This window comes from Strix uralensis, chromosome 16 (genome assembly GCF_047716275.1).
Source record: "Strix uralensis isolate ZFMK-TIS-50842 chromosome 16, bStrUra1, whole genome shotgun sequence".
Lineage (NCBI taxonomy): Eukaryota > Metazoa > Chordata > Aves > Strigiformes > Strigidae > Strix > Strix uralensis.
Genome location: NC_133987.1, coordinates 6,522,079 through 6,544,086, shown reverse-complemented (window position 1 = coordinate 6,544,086; position 22,008 = coordinate 6,522,079). Strand labels below are relative to the sequence as shown.

The window sequence follows — 22,008 nt, the reverse complement described above, 5'->3', positions numbered from 1 at the left end:
TTTGCATTGTGTCTTCAAATAAAATGCACTTTTAGCTGACAAAGGACACAGGCCACAAAATAGTTTGGGGCCAACATTCCTCCTGTGGGAGTTCATTTTAGATTTCATACAAAAGTATAGGAGCTTTCCTGGTGTCCATGCTGTACAAAGACAAGACTAGGGTGGGCTGGATGAAGGATACCGATGGGCAGTTAGCATCTGTCCATGAGCTACAAAGGCTGGGATGCCAGGGGGTCAGTGCATCTCTACCAGCTGCGTGCATTTCAACACGTGAATTTCCAACAGTGCTTTAATAAGGAAAATAAAAGTCCAAGGATGTGGCATCCTTGTCAATCTATCAGCATGTTAAAGATAGATGAGAATACTACTTGAAAACCTCATGTTGAACCCGCTTTGAAAAAGAAAAGTATTTGTTCATGCCCTGACTTCTCTGCTGGGAGAGTGGAACATACTGATTGGCCTCACAAAGGTTTTTAATGCCTGAACATTAAAGCCACCTCACATCTACGAGCTTTCTACTGCACAGAGATTTCCAAAGGTACACACAGCGGCCACTGCTTCACATGCAGAGGCACTGTTTGTTCCAGTGTACCCCAAAAAGGGTAAGGAAATAAATAACAATGAGCTAACTCAATCTGTAACTTCCTCAGCTGGGAAGCAGAAAACTGAAATGAACCATTAACAAAAAAAAAAAAAAAGGAGTGGAGAACCCAGAGTGAAAAACAAAAATCCAGTCCAAACTTTCTCAGAGGGCATCTTTAGGCTGCACCTGCATATGGTCAGGCTGGGGACCCAGGTACCTGGGGGAAGGGAAGATGGGACAGTCACGGCCGCAGCGTGTGAGATCCCCAGGCTTGTTCAGGCACTTAACAGCACTTCTCTGCTTTGCTCTTTTTGAGCAAGACTATCTAGGGGATGACAGATACACACAGCTACCTCGGTATCTCTCCATAAGATCTCTCCTGCTAAATTAATTTAAATGCCAAAGACAAAAGTTGATTGTTTAAGCAAAGTAGACATGCTACATTTACTGTATTTCTTTAAGAAAATGAGGCCAGTTTGTAATTAAATTTGAAAATGACTGCCTGTACCGAGGCCTGAAAAAACTACCTGCAGCTGAAAACCAATGACATTTCAAAGACAGCCAGTCAGTCTGCCAAACTCCAACACCGAAACCCAGAATCTGCTTAAGCACTTCAGGCAGCTTTGGAGAGCAGCAGCATTTTCTTCCTTTCAGTACAGTCAGCTCCTCTGGTGCCGGAGTGGAGGGCTGACGTGCCAGAGCGTGCCTGCAGCACTGCTGCCAGAGCCGGGGAGCGGAGCCTGAACCCCGCAGCTTGGAGCCGAGCAGGCAATAACAAGGGGCTGGGGGGAGATTTAAGGAGTAGGGAGTTATCTAGGGACAATATCTGAAGCTGGAAGAATGGAAGGAGGCGATCCTTAAGGCTATGGCGACCACAAGGAAACAGTTCAGTTCAGTAAAACCATGTTTAAAAGAACAGTCTGAAATGCAACCCACCACCCGTCCCCAAAATGCACTTGGTTAATTTGAGTCAGATGCTTACATTAAAAAAAAAAAGACAGGAATAAATGCGTACTAGCTGTACCACTGCTTAAACCGAATGTGTATTGGTACAGCAAAACAAACTCCAGAAAGAAGAAAAAGCTTCTTTTAGTTCTGCCTTTTGTTTGTTTGTTTAATAATTACCAGACAATAATCATTTAGGAGAAACTGAAAGTTATAAACATTGAAGAGAGACTGTTATAAATTCTTATTACTATTATGAAACATGTCAAGATTGCTTGCCAATTTAACAAAGACGTCTCGATTTGAAAGGAATCTAAGCCCTGATCCAGCAGCTCTTAAAAGCATTCCTCAACGTAAGCATGTGCTTAGATCCTGCCACAGCTAATGCAGCCTTAAACGTGTGCTTTAAGTCTGGTGGGGAACACAGGTAAACTTCAGCACATGTTTAAATGCTTTCCTATACAGGGACCAGAAAGACACAATTTCTGGAACGCATGCTATTCTGTGATGTTAACATGGAGAAGTGAAAATAAAACAACTTGGAAAAAACCATTTTGATTGAATTGCTGAACACGACTATCTCCTCCTGCTTAGATATTCCCTTTGAAGGGAAATACGCTATATGGTTTGGAAGTTTCACTGCCTCCCGTTACGAGAAGTACCAGCAACTCAGCAATGCATTGAAAGTCATCTGTACAAGTGCTATTGCCCATGTGAAAAATGAAAATATAAAGAGTCTCACCAAGTCGGTACTGAGCCACTCCTCAATGTCATCCATGACAGAGGACTGTGCAACAGGGATCTAGGGAGTGCAGCGAGAGAACAGCAAGGCAGGCAAAAACCAAAACACATCCACAATCATGGCCACAGAGCGATGGAAAACGCCAGAAATAAGATTAAAAACAAAACAAAAACAAAGATGTAAGATGTGCTGGAAAAAAAAAGGCAACAAAATATAAATGGCATTTCAAATAAAGAAACACTTGGAAAGGAAATTATGAACAACAAGGCTAAAAAAAACCAAGAGAAAGATTATGGGGAATGACGTGACTTGATGCCAGCGTAAGACGGGTAACTTCTCGACCACATATTAAAACCATCAAGATGGACTGATGATTCTAATCTTGATCGTGAAAAGCTTTTAAGGGTAGAATACTGGATATCAGTTAGGTTTTGAAATGTTAAATTTACACCACTTCTTTTTTAAAATGGGTATTAGCCAAAGTGAAGGGTTAGCAAAAAAGAGGGGCTCAAAGTCTTCAGGCAACACTCCTATGGAAACAATTTGATTTTCTCCAGAGGTGGAGGCAGTCAGAGCCCAGGGTACACAGTCATGTTTCCTTCCAGATCCTCCACCCACCACAGCACCGAGCCTTGGCACACCACTTTAAAGCAAAATGGTTCTGCTCCCTGTCCCCTGCCAAAGGTGACCCTCTCGCAGCAGAACCCAGCGTGTGCCAGTGCAAAGTGCGGAGACTCAAAGGTGAAGGGGAGGAGGAGGAGGATGGGGCAGCAGCTCCCGGGGCGGGCAGAGGAGGAGAGCACAGCACACTCTCCTCTCGGCTCCTGCTCCAGCACGGGCAACACCTCGCAGTGCTGCAGCGAGGCTCACCGGAGCTTGCCCGTCAGGCCTCCACGGATGGTTTCACAAAAAGGCATGGAAGGTTTGCCTCTCCCTCTGCGATAAAACCGCTCACATTACGCTCTGCGATTGCGACAGGCAGCGCAGACGCAGCGTGCCAAGTGCTGAAGTGCAGCTATTTCTCAAAGTGCTACAGGCAACTGGGTCAGCAAAGGGAAATTACTGCGTGTTAGCTGTAGAATTTCCTGACTTAACTGCGCTGCTTAAATACAACAGAGGGCTGCAGAAGTAAACAGGAAAACACCACAATAGATCTCGTAAAGACAACCTGACAAACACTTGGAAAGTAATGATGTCAGACATGCAGGTTCCAGGCCAGAGCACTGCAGCTGAGCTGTGGGGATGGTGGGCAAGAGACCTCCCGGTGCTGGAGAGGCTCTTCTAGGAAGAAAAGGTGTCAGGGGTTGCCCACAGCTTTGCCTGAAACCTCTCATGGGAAGAAGAGCTGCAAGAGGCTTGGCAGATGAATTCACTGGGAGATGTAGTTTTCTCAGGGACTTCTAGCAGAGGAGGACAGACAGATGCTGAATTACAGAGGCAGCAGCACAGGCTGATGCTCCTCAAGAATTTTTTCTTCTAATCAAGTAGCCCTTTGCACCAAGGAGGTCAGTTAAGCCCTTGCTTGAGGTGGGTTAGTTGTGTCAAAGGACTGGAAATCCAGGGCTCTGTCCAAAGCATCTCCCACCAAGAGCGGCACCGGGAAGACGGCTTGGCCCCGACTCTGCAGGTTGCTGGACAAAGCGTGTGTGACAGATCCAAGAAGGGTCAGAGGTGCAAGTTGTCAGTTTGCTTTCAGCTAATACATGAAGATCCCAAACAGGAAGTAAGTTCCCGCAGTTTCCTTTGGAATGGGGCAGATTTAGGATAATTGCCCCTTTTTCATTTGCAATGGAAAGCTGAATCATGCACGTGCGTGCTGAAGCTGCTGCGAGCTGGCCCAGATGGCCATTAACCAGAGGAGGGCTCTGCAGACATCCTCCAACGTGCTCCGTTCCCAAGGACAAGCTGCATCTTGTAGAGCTGGCTTGTTAGTTTAACAGCTTTGGAAAATACTGGCTTCAGAGATACAAGGCAATGAATTTATTCAGCCTCCAGCAACCCAAAACCTACTGCAGAAGTTTCACTGCTGTCTCTCTCCTGTATGGCTTAACAGGGCAGACAATAAGTAATGCTTTGGAAGGTGTAGCCTTCAGAGCTCGTGGCTAGTCTGCAGCTCAGAAAGGTACTTGCATTTCGTTAAGGATAAGAGAATGTGTATGGAGAGGAGGAGGGAAACAGCAGGGGTTTTTTTTCTTTTCTGTGAATAAAATAAAAGCAGCTGTTCTAAAAAGCATAGTGGTATTGTGGTCCCTGTATTAGGAGGATCAGCAGTTCAAATCTTGGTTATCCTGAAAACATGACAGATGACTGAGCAAGTAATGGATTCCTGAGAATCGCAGGACTCTTGAGTTTGCAGGAATCCTCAAAGAACAGCTCAGCAGTATAGGAGTCTGTGCTGCTGTGTTTTGTAAGATTAAAAAAAAAAAAAAAAAGGGAAGAAAGGAATTCTACTTTCAGACAGACCTACTTTATATAACAAACAAACAAAACCCTCAGAAGTGCAAGAACACTTCTATAAGAAGCAGAGAGAGCTGTAAGATAAACATTTGAGCATGTCAGCCGTTTGCTATTCAGCACTGACCTTTTAAAAAGCTTCCCCCATCTTCCAGCACACTTACAGAAGAGCCAAGGGTCTGTGTCTATTGCTCCTTCCATGCTCAAACTTCCAATTTACTTTCCTCAGGCTCTGAGGCCCATTTTCCCCCATAAAACATGGGTTAAATGTATCCGGTTTAATTTGTTTAAGAATAAAGAGGGGGGGAAACTCTCAAGAGTAACAGGAAGTTTTAAAATATGTGAACTGCAACATTGTACCATTTATATTTCATTTGAAACTGGCCACACGCAGAAGTTCACTTTTTGCCAGTCAGTTGTGTATTTGGCAAGTCTCCCCCTTTCAGAAGCCCTAAACTGAAAAACGTGGAGGGGAGTTTTGTTAAAACTAATCCCCTAAAACACAACAGAAGCAATGTAAAAATAAATTAGCTAGTTTACACATTAAAAAAGACAACAGTTTCTGGGAACAAAAAGCAGTGGCAGCCGCAGACTACATGGAAATGGCTCCAGAATGGGATACCGTCTTGTTAATACTTCGATTATGCAAACATACACGGTCTAGTGAAGCTCTCAGTCTTGGCAAGACAGCTCCCTAGATAGTCAGTGTTGGCTGCAAGAGCTGTTTTTATAACGATATTGCGATTTCTTTTTAAAAGATCTATACTCAAAGTAAATGGAAATTAAGTCACAAAATATTTTTGGGTACTTTAAGTAACTGGCTTTAATTAAAAGTTGGGCTCATTGTTCAAATTCCTTTTTCATTTAGTCTTTGGAAAATCCTACAAATAGGATCATCCCAACAGTCCTGAAAGGGAAATGGAAAAGGAGGGCTGGGAGAACACACGCGAGCGTTTGATCCCACAAAACCCACAGGAACCTGGAATTCCAGCTCATACTTATCTAACTTAGACTGTGTTGGTGTTCTCACTAGCAATCAAAAGCCAAAGAGTATTGCCAATATATTTCCTCAGAAGTCATAAAAATCCAATATTCTACCCTTAAAAAGACAGTTTAAGGTTATTATTATCACATTTTATTTCTATTAAAAATGATCCCACTGGAAAAGAAGCAGGTATGAAATGACAATTCAGGTCTCTAGGTGAGCTCATTAATGTTCTTAAAATGTTTAACAAGGTTCATGCTAATTGTTGCTAGACTACTGCCTTGTAGTAGTTAATTCCACTTCTTTCTAGATGTTTAACAAAGCTGACACCAATACTTGGTTAGCTGCTATTCACTCCCCCCGTTAGTTAGCAATAGTAAGGAAAGGTCTGTCACTCCTACGGTAGCAGAACGAGGGCACTAAGATGCACACTAGCAGTCCACTCCAGCTTACTACTAGAGTCTTACCATCTATTTAAAGCTGTTGTGATCTTGAAATAGCTGCCTGGCCGCAATATTAGAACACGTTTGACTTTACATGTAAGGCTTGATTTAGCTACTTGATTACTTGTAACTGTGTTTACACAGCTCGTAGATGGGGAAGGCAAGAGCTCAGGTGCAGCAGGTTCCCCAAGACAGCCTGTTGTGCCCGTACACCAACCAGCCAATCTGGATCTGAAAGGCATGTCCAGACAGCGAAAGCCTTCCTTCACGGGGGGTATATCACATTGTCCTTGTAGAGTGCTCTGTAAAATGCCATGGCTGGACAGGTAATGAAACCCACATGGTCTTCAGAACAAGGGAACACGCCTGCTTGCCTTCAAAAGGGAGAGGGCTCCTACCACACAGAACACAGGAGATCTTCACCCGTTTATTTCTCAGTTTGTGCTCAATTCAAGCACTTCAGTCTCCAAGAAGATGACGTATTTCAACAGTCTCATGTTACCCAAGTCATTTCCCCATCTTAGATCCTATCTCTCTCTTGAAGGCATACATAGCAGCATCCCACTTTGTTACTAATTAACAACATCTCAGCAAAGGTTTCATTTAATCTTTACGTGTGTATCTTTACTACAGGGAGGAATCTCCTCTCTAGCCAGGAGTGCTGCTGGTGGTCAAGATGCAATGCTGAAAGCTGTTCCTGTCACTTCCTGTGAATTCTGGTTCAGTTTCATTCTTCCCCTACCACTGTCCCAAATAATGTCTGTCCTGACGTAGTGTCTTAAGCAACACCTGATTCTCCCTTCGTAACAAATATCCATTCAGCAGCTGAGTGGGGTGACAGATTATTCTAACAAATTAATATATTCATGCAACCCTCACTAGCTACCCAAACTCATGAGAAGGGAAGTGGAATTACCTGCACTAAAACGTAGTGCTAAAGCCAAGAGCTGCTGATACAGACCCCCTGTATGACACCTGCGTGGCCTAACTTGCAAAAACCCAGACCTTACACTGCAAACAGTCTGGTACTGGAACAGCTCAGCCAGCACCCCTAAGTCATGTCTGAACCAGGAACATTTCCTGCAGATATCCTTTTGTCTATGTTAGATTTGTAGGCATAGCTGGAATGGATAACGGTGCGGTTTGTGTCTCCATGGTCCTGGCACCACCTTGCCAGAGGAACTGAGCTGTAGATTAAGCTAAAACAGAAAAAACACTGCCAAATTTACTGGGAGAGTACACACAGGAGCCATGAATGAGCCTCCCTCTGCAAAGGTGTGTTGGTGAAACGGGATGCACAGAAATGGGAGTGTGAAGAACTCAACGCTACGCTTAAATGTATCTCAGTTTGGAAAGAACGACATCAGGTCACGAGGGATGCGAGCACCTCTCTGGCAGGTGGAGAACACCCTTTCGCTGGTCTCAGTGTTGTACAGATAATGGCAATGGCAGCTCACCACTCTTTCCCACCTCATCTCAAAACTACAAAAAGTTACCAAAGAACGTGCACATCAAGTTCATACCTGGGCTGCTAGTTATTCCACTGATATTGCAAATGCTACAAAGTCATATTAATAAATACGGTTAAGAACTACAGCCAGTTAAGAGAGAAACAGAGTTAATGATTAGTTTCGTTTTATTTTAGGTATTTCTCTCTCATATTTAGCATACAAACAAGGTGACAGGCTTGTAAGCAGTGACTGGCTGGACAGCCAGACCCCGTTCCCTCCCCAAATCCGTATGCCTCCATGAATGCTGCAGTATCCTTTTTCCAGACTGAATAACCACAAGCCAATGAACGAATATTGTGTTTGTTTTTTTAATAAAGCAGTGGTGCAAGTGGTGTGAACAGCAGGGGTGCCGATTTCATGCTTCTCTGCTCTTGTAAACAGTGGAAAGGCAAAGAAGAGGAACTAACTCAATCACTGGATTATTCATTATGGATGAACATCTAACAGTGGCATAGCACATCTCTGGCTGCGACCGAGCCACCGAAAAGCAAGAGCCTCTGTGAACTACAGTCAACAGTATCAGAGGCAAAGCAAGTGCTGCTCACTTTATGGCTTTTTGCTCTCATGTTACGAGCTGTGGGTCTCTGACAAGCACTGAAATGAAAGTCTGGCTCCCAAGGATAGGTACCTACAGCTGGGCTTACCCCTGTCTGCTAGCAGGCACAGAACTGCTTTTGGGTGCTTGCACAGGCAGGCAGATACAACTGTATATACACACGTGTCCAATCACTGTGTATGCACCAGCCGTGCAAGCTTCTGACAAATTCACAAACTGACCCTCAGAACTAATCTGGATTAGCCCTAAACCTAGAAGAATAAATGCAAAGTGTTTCACAGAGTTGCTGCACTTTGATATTGCACACTCTGGATTTTCTCAAGCTTAAACTCTCTGGGATGATCATACAATCACAGGATTTTATGTTTCTCTCTTTAAGCACTGGGCATCTTAGCCTGGGATGTTCAAGGCTCTCCCCAGTGTGAGGCATTCCTGCTCCATGGGCCTCCTGATGCCCAGCCCCACACGCTGCACTACAAGCGCAGCCCAGCCTGAAGGGGATTCTGCACTGCCCCGTTCTGAACTCGGCTGCAGTCAGGACCGTCTCAGAAGGACTTTGTACAGTTAGGTCACATTATTGGTACTAATCTCAAACACTTAAAGCAATGGATTACATCATCCAAAAATACAAAAACTGGTCTTAGATTGGCTTTAAGGCATAGCTGAGGCTATTTTTTACCTACCTCTGACTTCTGCACTTAAAGTAGACTTCTGCACTTTTGAACTTCTCTCTGCAAGCATGTTGCTGAAGGACAACTTCAAACAAGGTCAAAATGTGCACAGATCCAGTGATCTTCAGAAGCTTGATTTTATCAGAGCACTGGCATCACTAGACACAGAAATTAAATCCTTAAAGCCAGAAACACTATTGTACCTTTTGGAGTCTGAATCCTAACGCCAATGGGGTGGCAGATGTCAATCTGGGTAGCAGTTCTCCCATTCCCTTCCTTTAAAGGACTATCCCTGCATTACTCAATTCAATTAGGTATGACCCTACAGCGTCTGTATGTTTATTCCACACCATGAAGTTAAGCACTAGCAGAAGAGGCTGCTTTAAAGACACGTAGAAAATGTCCTCTTTATGAACAAGATCCATGAGACTTGTGTTTATCCCTCGAAAAGTGGATACTGCATAAATAAATCAAGACAGTATAAGGAAACAATTGGATCCCCAGGCCTCTTCTGGAGGTGATGTGGGATCCTACAAATGATTCAGTTGGTTACAGGCCTTTGTGCTGTATAAACCAGAAATTGGTGCAAATCTTTCCCTTTGCCCCAGGTAGTGATGCAGGTGGGAAATAAACTCCTTGTACTGTCTGATTTCAAGTGGTTCAGTAGGGCAGGACGAGAGGTGAATGGAGGATGGTTATTCTAGGTAAAAGGACTGGGGTGGGCAGTAGGAATTGCTTCACTGGTGAAGTCCTCACCATTCCTTGTGTAATTAGCCACTTGTCTATGGGCTCCATGTCTGAGTTCCCACCTTTACCTCTCCTCTGTGTCGAGAACAGAAAGGTCCATAAAGAGAGAAACCACAGCAACAACCCATGATAAAGTAATATAACAGCAGCAAGTTAAAAACTTCATATACACACACACACACACACATACACACACAGAGTTGCCTATGGTAGCTTCTGGCAGCAGCTGCATCCCCCTCTGCTGCCTGTCAGCTCTGTCCGTGGTGGGACAGACCTCACCCCAACCTCTGCACTTCCTACAGACAGTTCACAGAATTTTAGCACCTCCTCCATGCCGATATTAAAAAAAAAAATTAAAAAAAAAAAATCACTGACTAGTAGTGAGGCTGATGTTTGTCATCTTCTTAGAAGAAGAAAAAGTGTAGGCTATACAACCTACTAAAATCAGTCAGACTTTACTGGAAACAAGTATTACGCACTGTGGAGTTTCCCTTGTTTATGAAGCTGTGAGTTGCAGCCCGCCCTACTTACCTCCTTGATCTCAGCAGACAGACTCTGCCCCAAATTCTAACAGGATGACAGCTCTAATGATGGTGCTGAGCAGGAGGGTAAGTAATGTCAGTCTGCTGCAGTGTTCTGGCAGTCTTTCAAACTGCCCCTCTCGAAGAGCAGCAGAGGTTAAAAGGACCGCTGATGCATCCAGTTTCTCTGAGCAGGTTGCAGACTGCATGGCACAGCAACACAAAGACTCTCAAGATGGCTTCTTGTCCTTCAGCATCTCATCCCTGAGCCAGGGCCCGGATGCAGAGTCATCTCTAGCTCTGGAGGGGCTTGCTCGGGACCGGCAGAGCGCAGTGGTTCCAGCCCACTGGCCCTGTCAGAACTGGGCTAGCTCAGCAGAGAGCCACTGCTGTGCTGAAATACCTCCATCCAGATACCTCTATACATGGGATACCTCTCCTGTCCCCATTACCACAGATAATGGAGAATCAGCTGTAATTTTTAATGTCTCATTTCAGTACTTGTGCTGGGATAAAAAAAGGGGAAATCACTCCCACTTCATCTACTATCTGTGTAACACTAGAGAATTGTTTCTTGGACACCTCTCCTCCCAGTTGTGATCACGCAACAACTCTGTGGCAACAAAAGCAATTCCCAACATGGAAAAGCAATATTAAGAAAACAGTGTATTTTTAGCTCGCCTTGTTTCCAGCTGCTAAATCATATTAAAAGACAGCTAATGCCACGTGATCAGCCACCTCTCTACAGACCATTCTGAGAATGACTACATTAGAAACGTCGGATGTGCTGAATTTTACCACTGGACAACTGTGCTGGAACAAGATGTGTGTGAAGAATGTGTTGCGAAGCTTTTGGCTCCTCCCTAGAGCTGTTCTTAAATTAGCTCTCTACCCAAATTAACGCGTGTCTTTCATTTACTGAGCTCTGCCAGTTTTTTGCTACACATGCTGGGGCTGGTAACTTTAGAAGAGTTTAATTTTTATTTCCTTTAAGAAGAGACACCCACGAGCCTCACAACACTTGACAAAAAGTAGTGTTTACCAATTACCGAAAGACTGTATTTCAAAACAAGCTATTTTGATTACACGATACAGTCATCAGGACCTTTGAAAAGAGGCTGAAAGTCTCTACAACATCTCAGAGCCCAAAGTTCCACAACCCATAAAGCGTTTGCCCCAAAAAACTTTGACCATCAGATTAGTTTAGACACAGCCCTTTGAACTGACAACACTTTGGGCAGAGCAGCAGCTAAGCTGGTGTGAATGACAGGTCACACTGGTGCCTCAAGCAGAATTGGCTGAGAACAAAAGTGTTAATAAATAAGGACACGACCCCATGGCCACTGGGGGAATACAGCCCCCTTGACCAGTAGTGCAAGCCCCTTGCGTTTGGCTAGCCAGGAACAAAGAGCAGAATCTCAAATCCTTTCCCAGGTCCTGCCAATAACGCAGCTCAGTGATACTGGGGGCTTGGGTTGTCACACTGGCTTCAGGAATTCCTCTCTCACCATCCTTAATACACTTCTGTCCCTGCCTCCCTGTGCTTCCCCCCCTTTTCCCTCAGTACTGCTGGCATGAGTTTTCATGGGGCCGAGCTTAAAACTGGTCACGGGGCTGACCTGGGTTATAAATTACCCTTTTTGCAGGAGGACAGGGACAGGAACAAGCAGATAGATTTGTGGGGCGGGGGTATGCTCCATAAGAAATCATTGCTGAAGGCCTGCTACCACCAAACTATGGCCCAGGCAGGCAGGCAGCTGTGATCTGACCCCAGCTGGCTCCAAACACAAATTCCCCCTGGCTCAGAGCACAAGCTGTCAGGCATGCCAGCTGCCCTGAGCACTCCCATTTCAACTTATGAAAGAACCAGGGCGGGATCAGCCAAGGCATGGGGAGGCAATTCTCCATGAAGGGAGGCGTGTGCATGCTGAACTGGCTCTCCCATGCTACACTGGCTCTGCCGTGCTCTCTAGTGGTCAGCACAGACCGAAAGTAGACTAGGAAAAGGCTCTGAACTTGCTCCGTCATCCAAAAACACAGCTAAGTATAAGAGAGCAGGACAGTTTTAAGAAGCAGGTGGTAGAAAGAGGTTGAGGGACGATCTGAAAGCTCATTTCACTTCTGCCTTCATCGCGGTATGCAGACAAAGCTGGCCAAGCTCGCGCTCTCAAACACATTTCTAGCATCAGCTGCTGAGGTGACAGCGCGTGGGCCTCTCCTGCCCACACAAGATAGCAGGAGCCTGCCCTGGGACAGACAGAACAGACTGCATGCAAGGGCAGTTATGGCAAGGCATGCGAAGCATTAGAAGTCTACATCATTTCTCTCCCTGTAACTCACTCTTATATCAACGCGCTTAGAGCAAAGTCTAGTGGATTAAGACTGCATCAACTTTCATAAGCAAAACCAAACTAACACACACCAGTGTTCCCAAGACGTCCCCCACTTGTTGTTTTCAGCCCAGTCAAAGAGCTGGACCCCCCAGGCAAGCTGCAAGAGCACAGGAGAATTTACCCACTATGATTTCAAAGTCTTTTAGGCTGGTGTGCTAAGTAGCAGCTCCTTAGAGATCATTACTGAGCAAGTACTTGCTCCTCGGTATCAATTTCAAAATAGCCAGTACTAGCGTGTTGCTGGAATACAGAATGAGAAGTCTTGGTCAAAGCAGCTGCCTACAGCTTGGATTCCACGCACGGCTTCAGATAACAGAACGCAGAGCAACGACCTACCCCTCCTGTGTTGTGTTTTCGAACATCCAGGGCAGACGCTAGTCCTTTGACAGCCTGTGGATCCTCATATGTCACGCTGAAAGAAAGGAACAAACCACAGAACTAGAAGGAAGTCCAGCAGTCACCCAGGCAGAACGCACTTGCTGCTCTGATTTACTCCCCTGGAAATCAGAAAGCACATTCTCTTTCTTAATAAGATTTCAAGTGTATTAAGTGTATTCCAAGAAGAGGAGTGTGCTCTATCTAAAGACCATCCACCAGTTTCAGTAAGCATGTTGAAGCAAAAAGAGTAAAACTGGTGTTATGAAAGGTAGGCAAATAGGTTACAAGGCACCATAAGCGTGTCCAAGAACTAGCAGGGGACTACAAAAAGAGGCCTGATTACAGATTACATTCTGCAAAGCTCTGAAGATGACATTTGGAAGCCTGACCTTGATGCGTGCATGGGGGGAGGCAGAGGGAGACCTGAAGACAGATGAAACATAACTAAGCAACTGCAGCGAAGCATACAAAGAAATGCACTACTTACAGAGGTTGGATTTTTAAAAAGTTTCTTAAATTGCTATGCAAAAGGGACATGTAGCAGTCAGGTGACAGAGGCAGTAGCATAATCTCTCAGAGCACAGTGGTGAACCATGAGCTGAAGCAGACGCCAACACCTGCCCATAAATCAGCCCCTGGGAGAAGCCCCATGTCTCCCACCCAAGCTCCCAGCACAGCACCCAGAGGCTCTCACCTACACACCACGGCGAGTCACACTCACATCTTTACTGCCTCGCTGCTGCTCCAGTTACACAGTGTACAACCCAAGGAAGACAGAGCAACCCTCCCTTGTGAAATCACGGACTGGAATGTGCTCCTTGTTCCATTAGCTCGCAGAAGGAGATAGAGGTGCAGTGTGGGAAGACTAGTTTTGTGCTTCGTTTAGCACAAGAGAAGAGGGACCTCCATTAGATCTCTCTGCAATGCATCTCCATTCTGACTATACATTAGGGCTCTCAGCCTGAAATCTCCAGCGGTAATGTACGCCTCTACAGTAGAGCATCTCAACACTGACACTACAGCTGAGGCAGTACCAATAGCTGTTTGATAACTGCAAAAAAATGATCCTAATAAATTTGCTGGCTCAAGTTTTCCGGTTTTTGATAGTGTGCTAAGGTCTGAGCTTTAACAACATATCTTAGTTTGAGACAAGATATTGACGATGTTCTGACTGCTGGTAGCCACTACATCCTCTAGAATCTGGAACCAGAAGGAGGCAAGAAATAATATATGAAAGAAAAATACCCAAGTGTGTCTTTTAATGAATCTCACTCGACAGGGATCAAAGGATTTCTTAATAAGTGCACAGATTTATTTTACATTAAAATAATTTGACCTGTTAAATGCCCTTGAAAGTGCCAGTTCTGCAGCTCTAGAGATGCAAGCCCTGTGCATATAAACAAATTAGGGATAGCATGGCAGCCAGGCAAGCTACACTGCCTTGACAGCCTGCGAGAGTCTGACTGCTGGGCCAAAGGGAGGGTTTAACTGGATGGTAATTCTGTTTCCAAGCCCTTGATGACAGCAATTCAGTCACCAAAGTATATCCATGACCTTCAGGTGAAGGACCCTTATGTTCCTGTATCTCAAGCCCTGGCTGGGTGGATGGGATGACAAGCCTTTATGAGAGGAAGCATCTGCAGAAGTAAAGGCAAGTTCATTCCTAAGTTTCCAGTGAGCTCATTAACTCAGACAGTCAAATAACATTACTCAGCCAGTCTGCTCTGCCCAGCAGTAGCAACTTCTCCACTTACCCATAATAATAATGACCAACAGGGTAGGGATTGGATTAAAAACACAAAAGCATACACCAAAACTACTTTTTTAGTCTGGAATGAAGTCAAGAAGTTTCAGATTTATGCCCTTAGAAAACAGCAATGCCGTGACTCAAACAGTGCTAAAGACAAACTCCAACATACTTCTTCCGCTGCTCAGCCAAGGAACTGCCTCTTGTCTGTGCAAACATGTCGAAATCATCACGAGGATTACAGTGTTGTAGAGAGCTGAGTGTACCACTGACGCTGTTTGTACCCAAGTCTGCAACCAGAGGCAAAAAAAGCGAACCAGTGAAATAGCAAACCGTATGCAAGCACCACTGCCGTGACTATGTAGGTTACAGAGGAAGTTTTTAACAATACAGGACAGCTATAGATATCATCTAGTTAACGGCTGCAACACTGAGCACAGCTCTGTCCAGAAGAGGCTGGAGGCTAACCATGAATTTCTTAAAAGACAAACGTAGAGATTGACTTATTCCTTCTGGAAGCACCACACCATAAGTACTTCTCACCGAGAAGGCAGCATTTGGGAATTAGTGTGTACCTGCTGCCAACCTCATCCTGAGTTATTTACTATTCACTAACGTGGTCCAAAATTTTGGGCATGGATACTAGTCTTCTCCACAGTGCTGTCTCTCAGCTATTGACTGTGAAACCCAGTTTCAAATCAAGTGATATGATATTGGCACAGTGCTGAAAGAGGTGGAGAACCTTCAGTCAAATCAAGTGATCCTATCAAACAATCTTCAGTTTGATTTAATGTAAAACACCTAAGAGCTTCATGAAACTTTTCATCCAGACATTTCAAGTATTATTTGTAGAAGGGAAATCAAGAACATTCATCAGACTGATTTCATGGAGAGCTGCTATACCTAAGCAGAAACAGAAGCAGTAGTACAAGTTTTACCATGAACAAGAACCTGCACCCTTTCCTCCAGTTTCCCCTTCAGTTAATAAATCCCTCCCTTTGTGCCAGGCTGCTTCCCAATTACAGATGGCTACAGTGCAGGGGAGTGGGAAAGCCCTCCTAATCCTGTAAACCACATGCCCAAACCTTCCGAAGGCTACATGGCAACATCAATTGGGCAGTGGAGAGCCAAAGGGACAGAAACTCCCTGACCCACAAGTGAAAAATGGCTCCTCGTGAATCCCAACAGCCCACTGCGATAAGGGCTTGTACTGGGTGTTCAGATGGGTCCCAGGGACCTCAGCTACAATCACACACCTGGATTGCCAAGCAGCCCCTGCGTGCTGCTCAGGACCCACAGACTGGTTAGGCTGGAAGAAGCCCATGCACTGCAGCCTCATGTTCATCAGCACCATTTAGTTCAGGTACTCACCAAGCCCTGCAAGCTGTGATGAAAGTGAAGATGGTGGTGCTGAGTTTCCAACCATTGGGCTCACGACAGCTGGAGAGCCAGGACCCAAATCTATTAAATTATCTTCCGTCACCTCATTCAGTACCTGTTGGGACACAAGAAACACAGCAAGTTACACATGCCAGAGATTGCTTCTTGCAGTACAACATTAAGCACCAAAAAATAATGGGTGCTTCCTAAAAAGATCTCTCTTGCATACTGCCAAATGGGCCAGTCTCTTGGATACTATGGTGACCAGTAGAGAATAAAAAGGGTCAGTCACCAAAAAAACCTCAGTTTGACTGCTCAGTACAGCAGGAAAATCTCCTGGAGGCCATCTACATCTCTTCAGATTTAGCTAATGTGTCTGTTTTCTCCACCTCTTTTAGGACCAGATCAACATCAGATCTAAGTCAAACAGAATTTGCTACCATCTTCCACATGACGTATAAACTGTTTTCAGAAACAAAACTTTTTTGTTGTGAGTAAATTTACAATGCAGAGCCTGTGCTGAAGTTTGCATCACACTGTAGTAGAAGTGGCAATCAAACAGGCAAAGTAAATAGAGGAAATGGTTAGAAGAATGCAGAATAGATAGTGTAATAGTGCCATATAGGAATTCCTCATGAACTCAGACCCTGAACACTATAAAACAACTATAAAATAGTCTTCATTGAAAAAATAGTTAGCACTGTAGCTCTTCAGCTTGGAAAGGGGCTGTTGAAAAAGGAGATGAGAGAGGTTCCTAAAATTATGAGTGGCGTGGAGAAAATTAACGTGAACAGCAGTATTGTAAAACACAGTGAAAAAGAGTTAAGTGGAGCAAATAGAAATCACTGTGACCTGATCAAATGTAAACAAACTATTTATTATATATAAATACCCACATAAATATGTAAAAATGTGTAGTGAAACTGTGGAACTCACTGCTTAAGGACACTGTGAATGCCTAAAGTCCACATGGACTCAAAAGCAATCAAAAAAGTTAAGAGAGGAAAGAAAATCCATCAAGAATTATAAACACAGAGATGTTTTAGTGTACTGTCTTCCTGAGCTAAAAGTTGTCACTTGCGGTTTGTCACATTCTTAGGCTCTTTTCCTGGTATCCACGATTAGCTACTACAGGCAGGACACGAGGCTGGACAGGTAAAAGGTCCGATAGTAGAGATATTAGCACGGCTAGTGTGGTGGTGCTGCTGACATAATAAATGGAGTTAGGTACTTACTCCATTGCTGGCATTTTGTGTTGAACGTCCCGATCTGTATCGTTCAAATCTGTTTACAAAACAACAAAACACTAACATGGACTATCAAAGCCACCAATAAACAATGAAAAACGCGAGCTTATAACAAAGCCATGACATGCTTGCCATTGAACTTAGTTTTCATTGGTTCAAGAGGGAACCCTGAAAGCTTTAACTCCAAGCCAGGACAAAGGGAGGATAGTTGCAGAAGTCAATATTAAGTTGACTAATCTGATCTTGCAGCACACAGATGCCTGAGGATTTGTCTTTGGGTTTTGGGGGTTTTTTTCCATTAAGTGCTTCATGATAGACTGTTCTGTTAGCCAAGGGACAGGAGGAACTGCAGCAAGATTGATGCTCCCAGCTAAATAAGCTGAGCACTGCAGCAAGTCCTACTCCCACTTAACAGCTCCCTCTTGCTGCAATACATGTAAATGAGAAGCCATATGCACGCTAGCACAGCCCTACCCAGGCAGCACATGGCAAGAGAAACAATGATTAGCAGATTCATTTCTTAAAACATTCTGGGTCAGCTCAAAAATCGGCAGAGCCTATGTTCAAACAGGTTGGTACTTTCCAAGAATGAAAAGTAACGACGTTGGCTAAAAATCCTCATACTTCTTGGGGGAAGAAGCCTGGCTAGTCAAGATCTGGTCTCTTCTCTACTGCTTCCCCAACCAGCTGTGCATCTGGGGCTGAAAACGTAAACTCAGCTTTCAAGAACTCAAAAAAGCAGGGGAACTACCTCCTCCCAAGGCCTGTCTGCGGCCAGTCCAATCTCCTTCCTTACCAGGAAAAGCACCGTGATTTCTCTGAGGTTAGAATTTTTCCTCATTTATAAGTAGTTTCACACATAACCTGTCTTTTCAGTAAAAAACCCATAACATTCATATAATCCTGTGGGGCTTCTCCCAGATGTACAAAATACAACAGGGAATCTCAAGCAAACTAAAATGTTTTCTTAATGTAACAGATGAAAATGCAGACTTAAAAGGCAGGAAAACCAAATTCAGGCCCAAATTTCAATTTTAGGAAACTGTGGGTGTCTACTATTACTGGAAATCCAGCTCCCTTAGCTGGAAACCTGAGACACCTCCCACCTCATATTTCTCACCAAAAGGCTTAGGAACCACACGTTCGTTTACATCCAAAGCTTCACAGCGAAGGCCAGAGCTTCTGCTTGAGTCACTGACAGAGCTCGGTACCCATACTAGAAATCAGCGTGATGAATGTGGAGCTTTTGGAATAGCAGAGGACGAACTGGAATTTATTGAAACGCTCAGACCAGTGCAGCTATTCTACCACAAATAGCTCGCTAACATCACTCAGCCCACCCCTCCGTGTACAATGACTACAAACACATTAGTCCCAGTCAGCAAAGTCACAGATGGTGGAAAACAGAAAAAATATTAAGGGTGACCAGACTAAACCTTAGTGACAGTTACACTCTGCCACCTGTAGAATCATGCTCGTGCATGAAACACCATTTCACATAAAAAGGCAGCATTTGTTTCAAAGTTTGCCCCGATCTCCTCTGAACGACTAAATCAAAGACAAAATTGAGGCCACTGAGTCTTCTTTCCAGCCTTTACTGTGACAGCACAGATCCACAGAGCTAGAGTCTAATTTATTTTTAAAGGCTTGAGAAACAAAGCCCTGTGCTAAGAGCAAGGAACAAAGGGTACTCTTTAGTGCCTCACTCCCCAGGCCTGTCATTAAGGGGAAGATTAAACTTTCCCAAGACTGCCGTATCACGTGTCACCTACTGCAGCAGATGTGGCTGACAGCGCCTTTGTCTAACATGTCGAAAGTCCTATGACCCAAGTCCCGCCCCTGGGGATGATTCCCGCAGACCAACTCTTCAAAACCTCAGCTCTGTACAAGACAGGCTTTTTTCAAGATTTTAAGTGTTACTTAAAAACAAAACCCTTACATGCGTGAAGGTCACGCCCACCTCAGGCAGCTCCCCTTGCACCAGGACTGGAACTAGAAAGCTGAGAGATCAGAAGACAGAGAGCTCACGGGAGCCTCCCTAAGCCAGGAAGCAGCACAAGCATCTGTGCAGAGCCCAAGCTAGCGAGTGGAACTAGCTGGGGCTGTGCTATTTTTGGTCCCAAGTCCCTACATCTGTACAACACCGTACAAGAGGGACTTGCAGACTCAAGTCTCTAATTCAGAGTTTTGCATAAGGTTGCCCAGCATTTTACGGATATGTCCCACAAAAATTCAATGGCACAACACAAAAATAGCATTAGCATTAAAGGAACAATTGAAACAGGAATGTTACCATGAAAGATCATAAAAAGACTTTGTAAATGCTTTCTGTGGTTTTGTTCTCTGCATTTTGTTCCATGGGACCATTGGCCCTGATGGCCAACTCTTGTTAGCTGATCTATTTTACACTGAAGTGTAAACCCAGAACGAACGTAAGCAGTTGATGGAAAAGGTGCCCCACCTTTCGTATCGGAGGAAGACATTATTTAAATCATCATTCACATGCAGCAGTTCCTCTGTGACTTCTTCATTGGACACTCTCGAGATAAGCTCCACAATTCTCTGCTGCATAGCTCTACAGGTTCGGTTCAGTTCCTAGGAGGAATGCATTGTGCACACACATTCTGATAAGCAGCTAGCCATAAGTAGATTTAGTTGAGCTCTGTTCACAGCCAAACATATCCCCCAGCTGAGAAACACTAAGACAAGTCTATCTTTGCATGATTAAATGTCACCCAAAAGCACATCTAATCAAACATGCCCTTCATGAGATGATGGCATAAAACCTTGAGAGCCTATTTACAATTCAACATCCTGATTCTTCTTTAACTCTGAGCACTTCAGAAAATAAATATCTGTATTTTAGTGATTTGTTTTAAGATTAAAACATGTTAATACAACAGCTTTCCAGAAGAGATCTTTCAAGGAAAATTCAATCTGCTCTTTTGGCAATATTCTCCTCAAAAACTAGAAGATGCACACGGTGGAACAAGTGTGGTAAAAAAGTTCATCAGGGCTACCACGAGTAGCTAAGTGACTGCTAGGAAGAAAAATGCTGGGGACACAGAACTTACCAACTACTGACAACATGAGGGTGAACACAAAATAAGGAGCAGGAGCTGGAAAAGATGAGCACTCCACACACACTTCAGTACTGAACTATACACAGAAACGTTCCCTTCAACTGAGCAAGTCAACAGACAAGAGACTGCAAAAAGGCAGTGGGGAGTTTCAGAAGACAATTTTAAATAACGGAGAGTTAAGGGCATTTATTTTAGACATCTCTCATCATCTAGATTTGAATTTGCCTAAACCAGGAGTTCTCATACTTGCAGGACAACTCTTCCATCACCAATTACTTAGCAGAATTCTTTACTCCTGAAAGTCCTCAAGACCAAAGGTCAAAACCAGCCTGTTGAGGAGGAACTACACGAAGAAATGTGACATATGGCATGGCGCCACTGATTAGGCCCATGGTTTTACTTCAATAAGCACTGACATTTCAACTAAAGCATGTCCCTCTGTCATCTTCTACTCCCCCTCCCCAGCTCCACTTCACAGCAAAAATTCAGCACTAAACAAGGATGACTTGTTGGTACACAACCTTCGGGATGAAAGCAAAAATGTGTTTGTTTTCCTTGCTTGGTCTGACATCCTAAGCTCTGGATAAATTTCACCTAGTGCAATCCAGCTGCCTTAACAGCTTGAGGAATGTGTTCTCCAATGTCAGTTTTGATCCCATCACTTTAGAAGCAGATTGTGACATTTCAGAGGTTTGTTTGCTGCCTTTCTGAGAGGGCTGACAGTACCTATCTATTCTGCTCGGAGCTGGCTCTCTAGCAAGCTGTTTACATTTGATTGTTGGAGAAAATGTCAGGAATTATTTAAGGAGGAGGGCTATATAAACCTCAAAGCAAGGAGTCCTTGCATACAGCACCGACTCACAGCTTTCAAAAGACTAACCATCCTTTGTGATCAAAACCAGGTTCTCCCCAGCTCTGTGATTCAGATTTAGGATGCATCAGTCAAAGAATGGAACCAGTTGGAATAAAGAATCGTTGCTGTCACTCCATTTTATGATCAAGTTTTTTCACCTTAAAGCTAGGCTGTAAGGTTACGCTGTCAAGATGTTAGTAGTTGTTTCTGAATGTAAGCAAACTGCTCTACGCTGTTTTGGTCTGCCGTGGTTTCCTGGAAGCTTCTTTTGTTTTGAGCAGTCCGACCCAAATGGGCAGTAACTGAAAGGCTCTTTATTGCAAGGCCTCTCATCAGCTGCCATGATGGCTCCGAGACAAACACACAATACCGCTGCATGGGAGAGACCAGTTTTTGGATGGATTTCAAACTCTGGTGTATCACAGAGAGCAATTCCCTGCCTTCCTCCAAACGTACTGCTGTGGGAGCCCATCCTCCCTGCTGGAAGATCAAAACAGAAGCTTATTTCTGAAGCTACGGAAAGGCAAATACCATGTTAAGGGCAGCAGCTGGAATGCTAGATCACAGTATTCCTCATCTGCGTTCCATGTGGTACTATATTACTTTCCTCAGCCAAAAGGCCACCCCACTACCACTGGCCTAGAGAAACCAGCATGAATCCTGAAACGTGAGCTCAACTTAAACTGGTTTCCCTCTTGAGATAATAAATGCCACACTGGATCGAGACTTCCCAGCAAATAACTCCCTTCTGATTACCTGGTCTAACCCT

General features: G+C 44.3%; 1 protein-coding gene across 5 annotated transcripts in view; it reads right to left on the bottom strand.

The window, feature by feature from the left end:
* Positions 1-22,008, bottom strand: part of TOM1L2 (target of myb1 like 2 membrane trafficking protein) — a 58,655-nt gene that overhangs the window by 6,612 nt on the left and 30,035 nt on the right. For 2 of the 5 annotated variants that reach the window (XM_074886657.1, XM_074886659.1), the window contains exons 8-14: positions 19,765-19,898; positions 17,292-17,340; positions 16,048-16,171; positions 14,849-14,966; positions 12,888-12,963; positions 9,647-9,712; positions 2,271-2,330 (exon numbers count right to left, since the gene is read on the bottom strand). In XM_074886657.1, the coding sequence (XP_074742758.1) occupies positions 2,271-2,330; positions 9,647-9,712; positions 12,888-12,963; positions 14,849-14,966; positions 16,048-16,171; positions 17,292-17,340; positions 19,765-19,898 (627 nt within the window). Of the gene's footprint in view, positions 1-2,270; positions 2,331-7,733; positions 9,049-9,646; positions 9,713-12,887; positions 12,964-14,848; positions 14,967-16,047; positions 16,172-17,291; positions 17,341-19,764; positions 19,899-22,008 lie in introns of those variants that run through there. The other 3 variants (XM_074886658.1, XM_074886661.1, XM_074886660.1) reach the window with 3 other exon arrangements.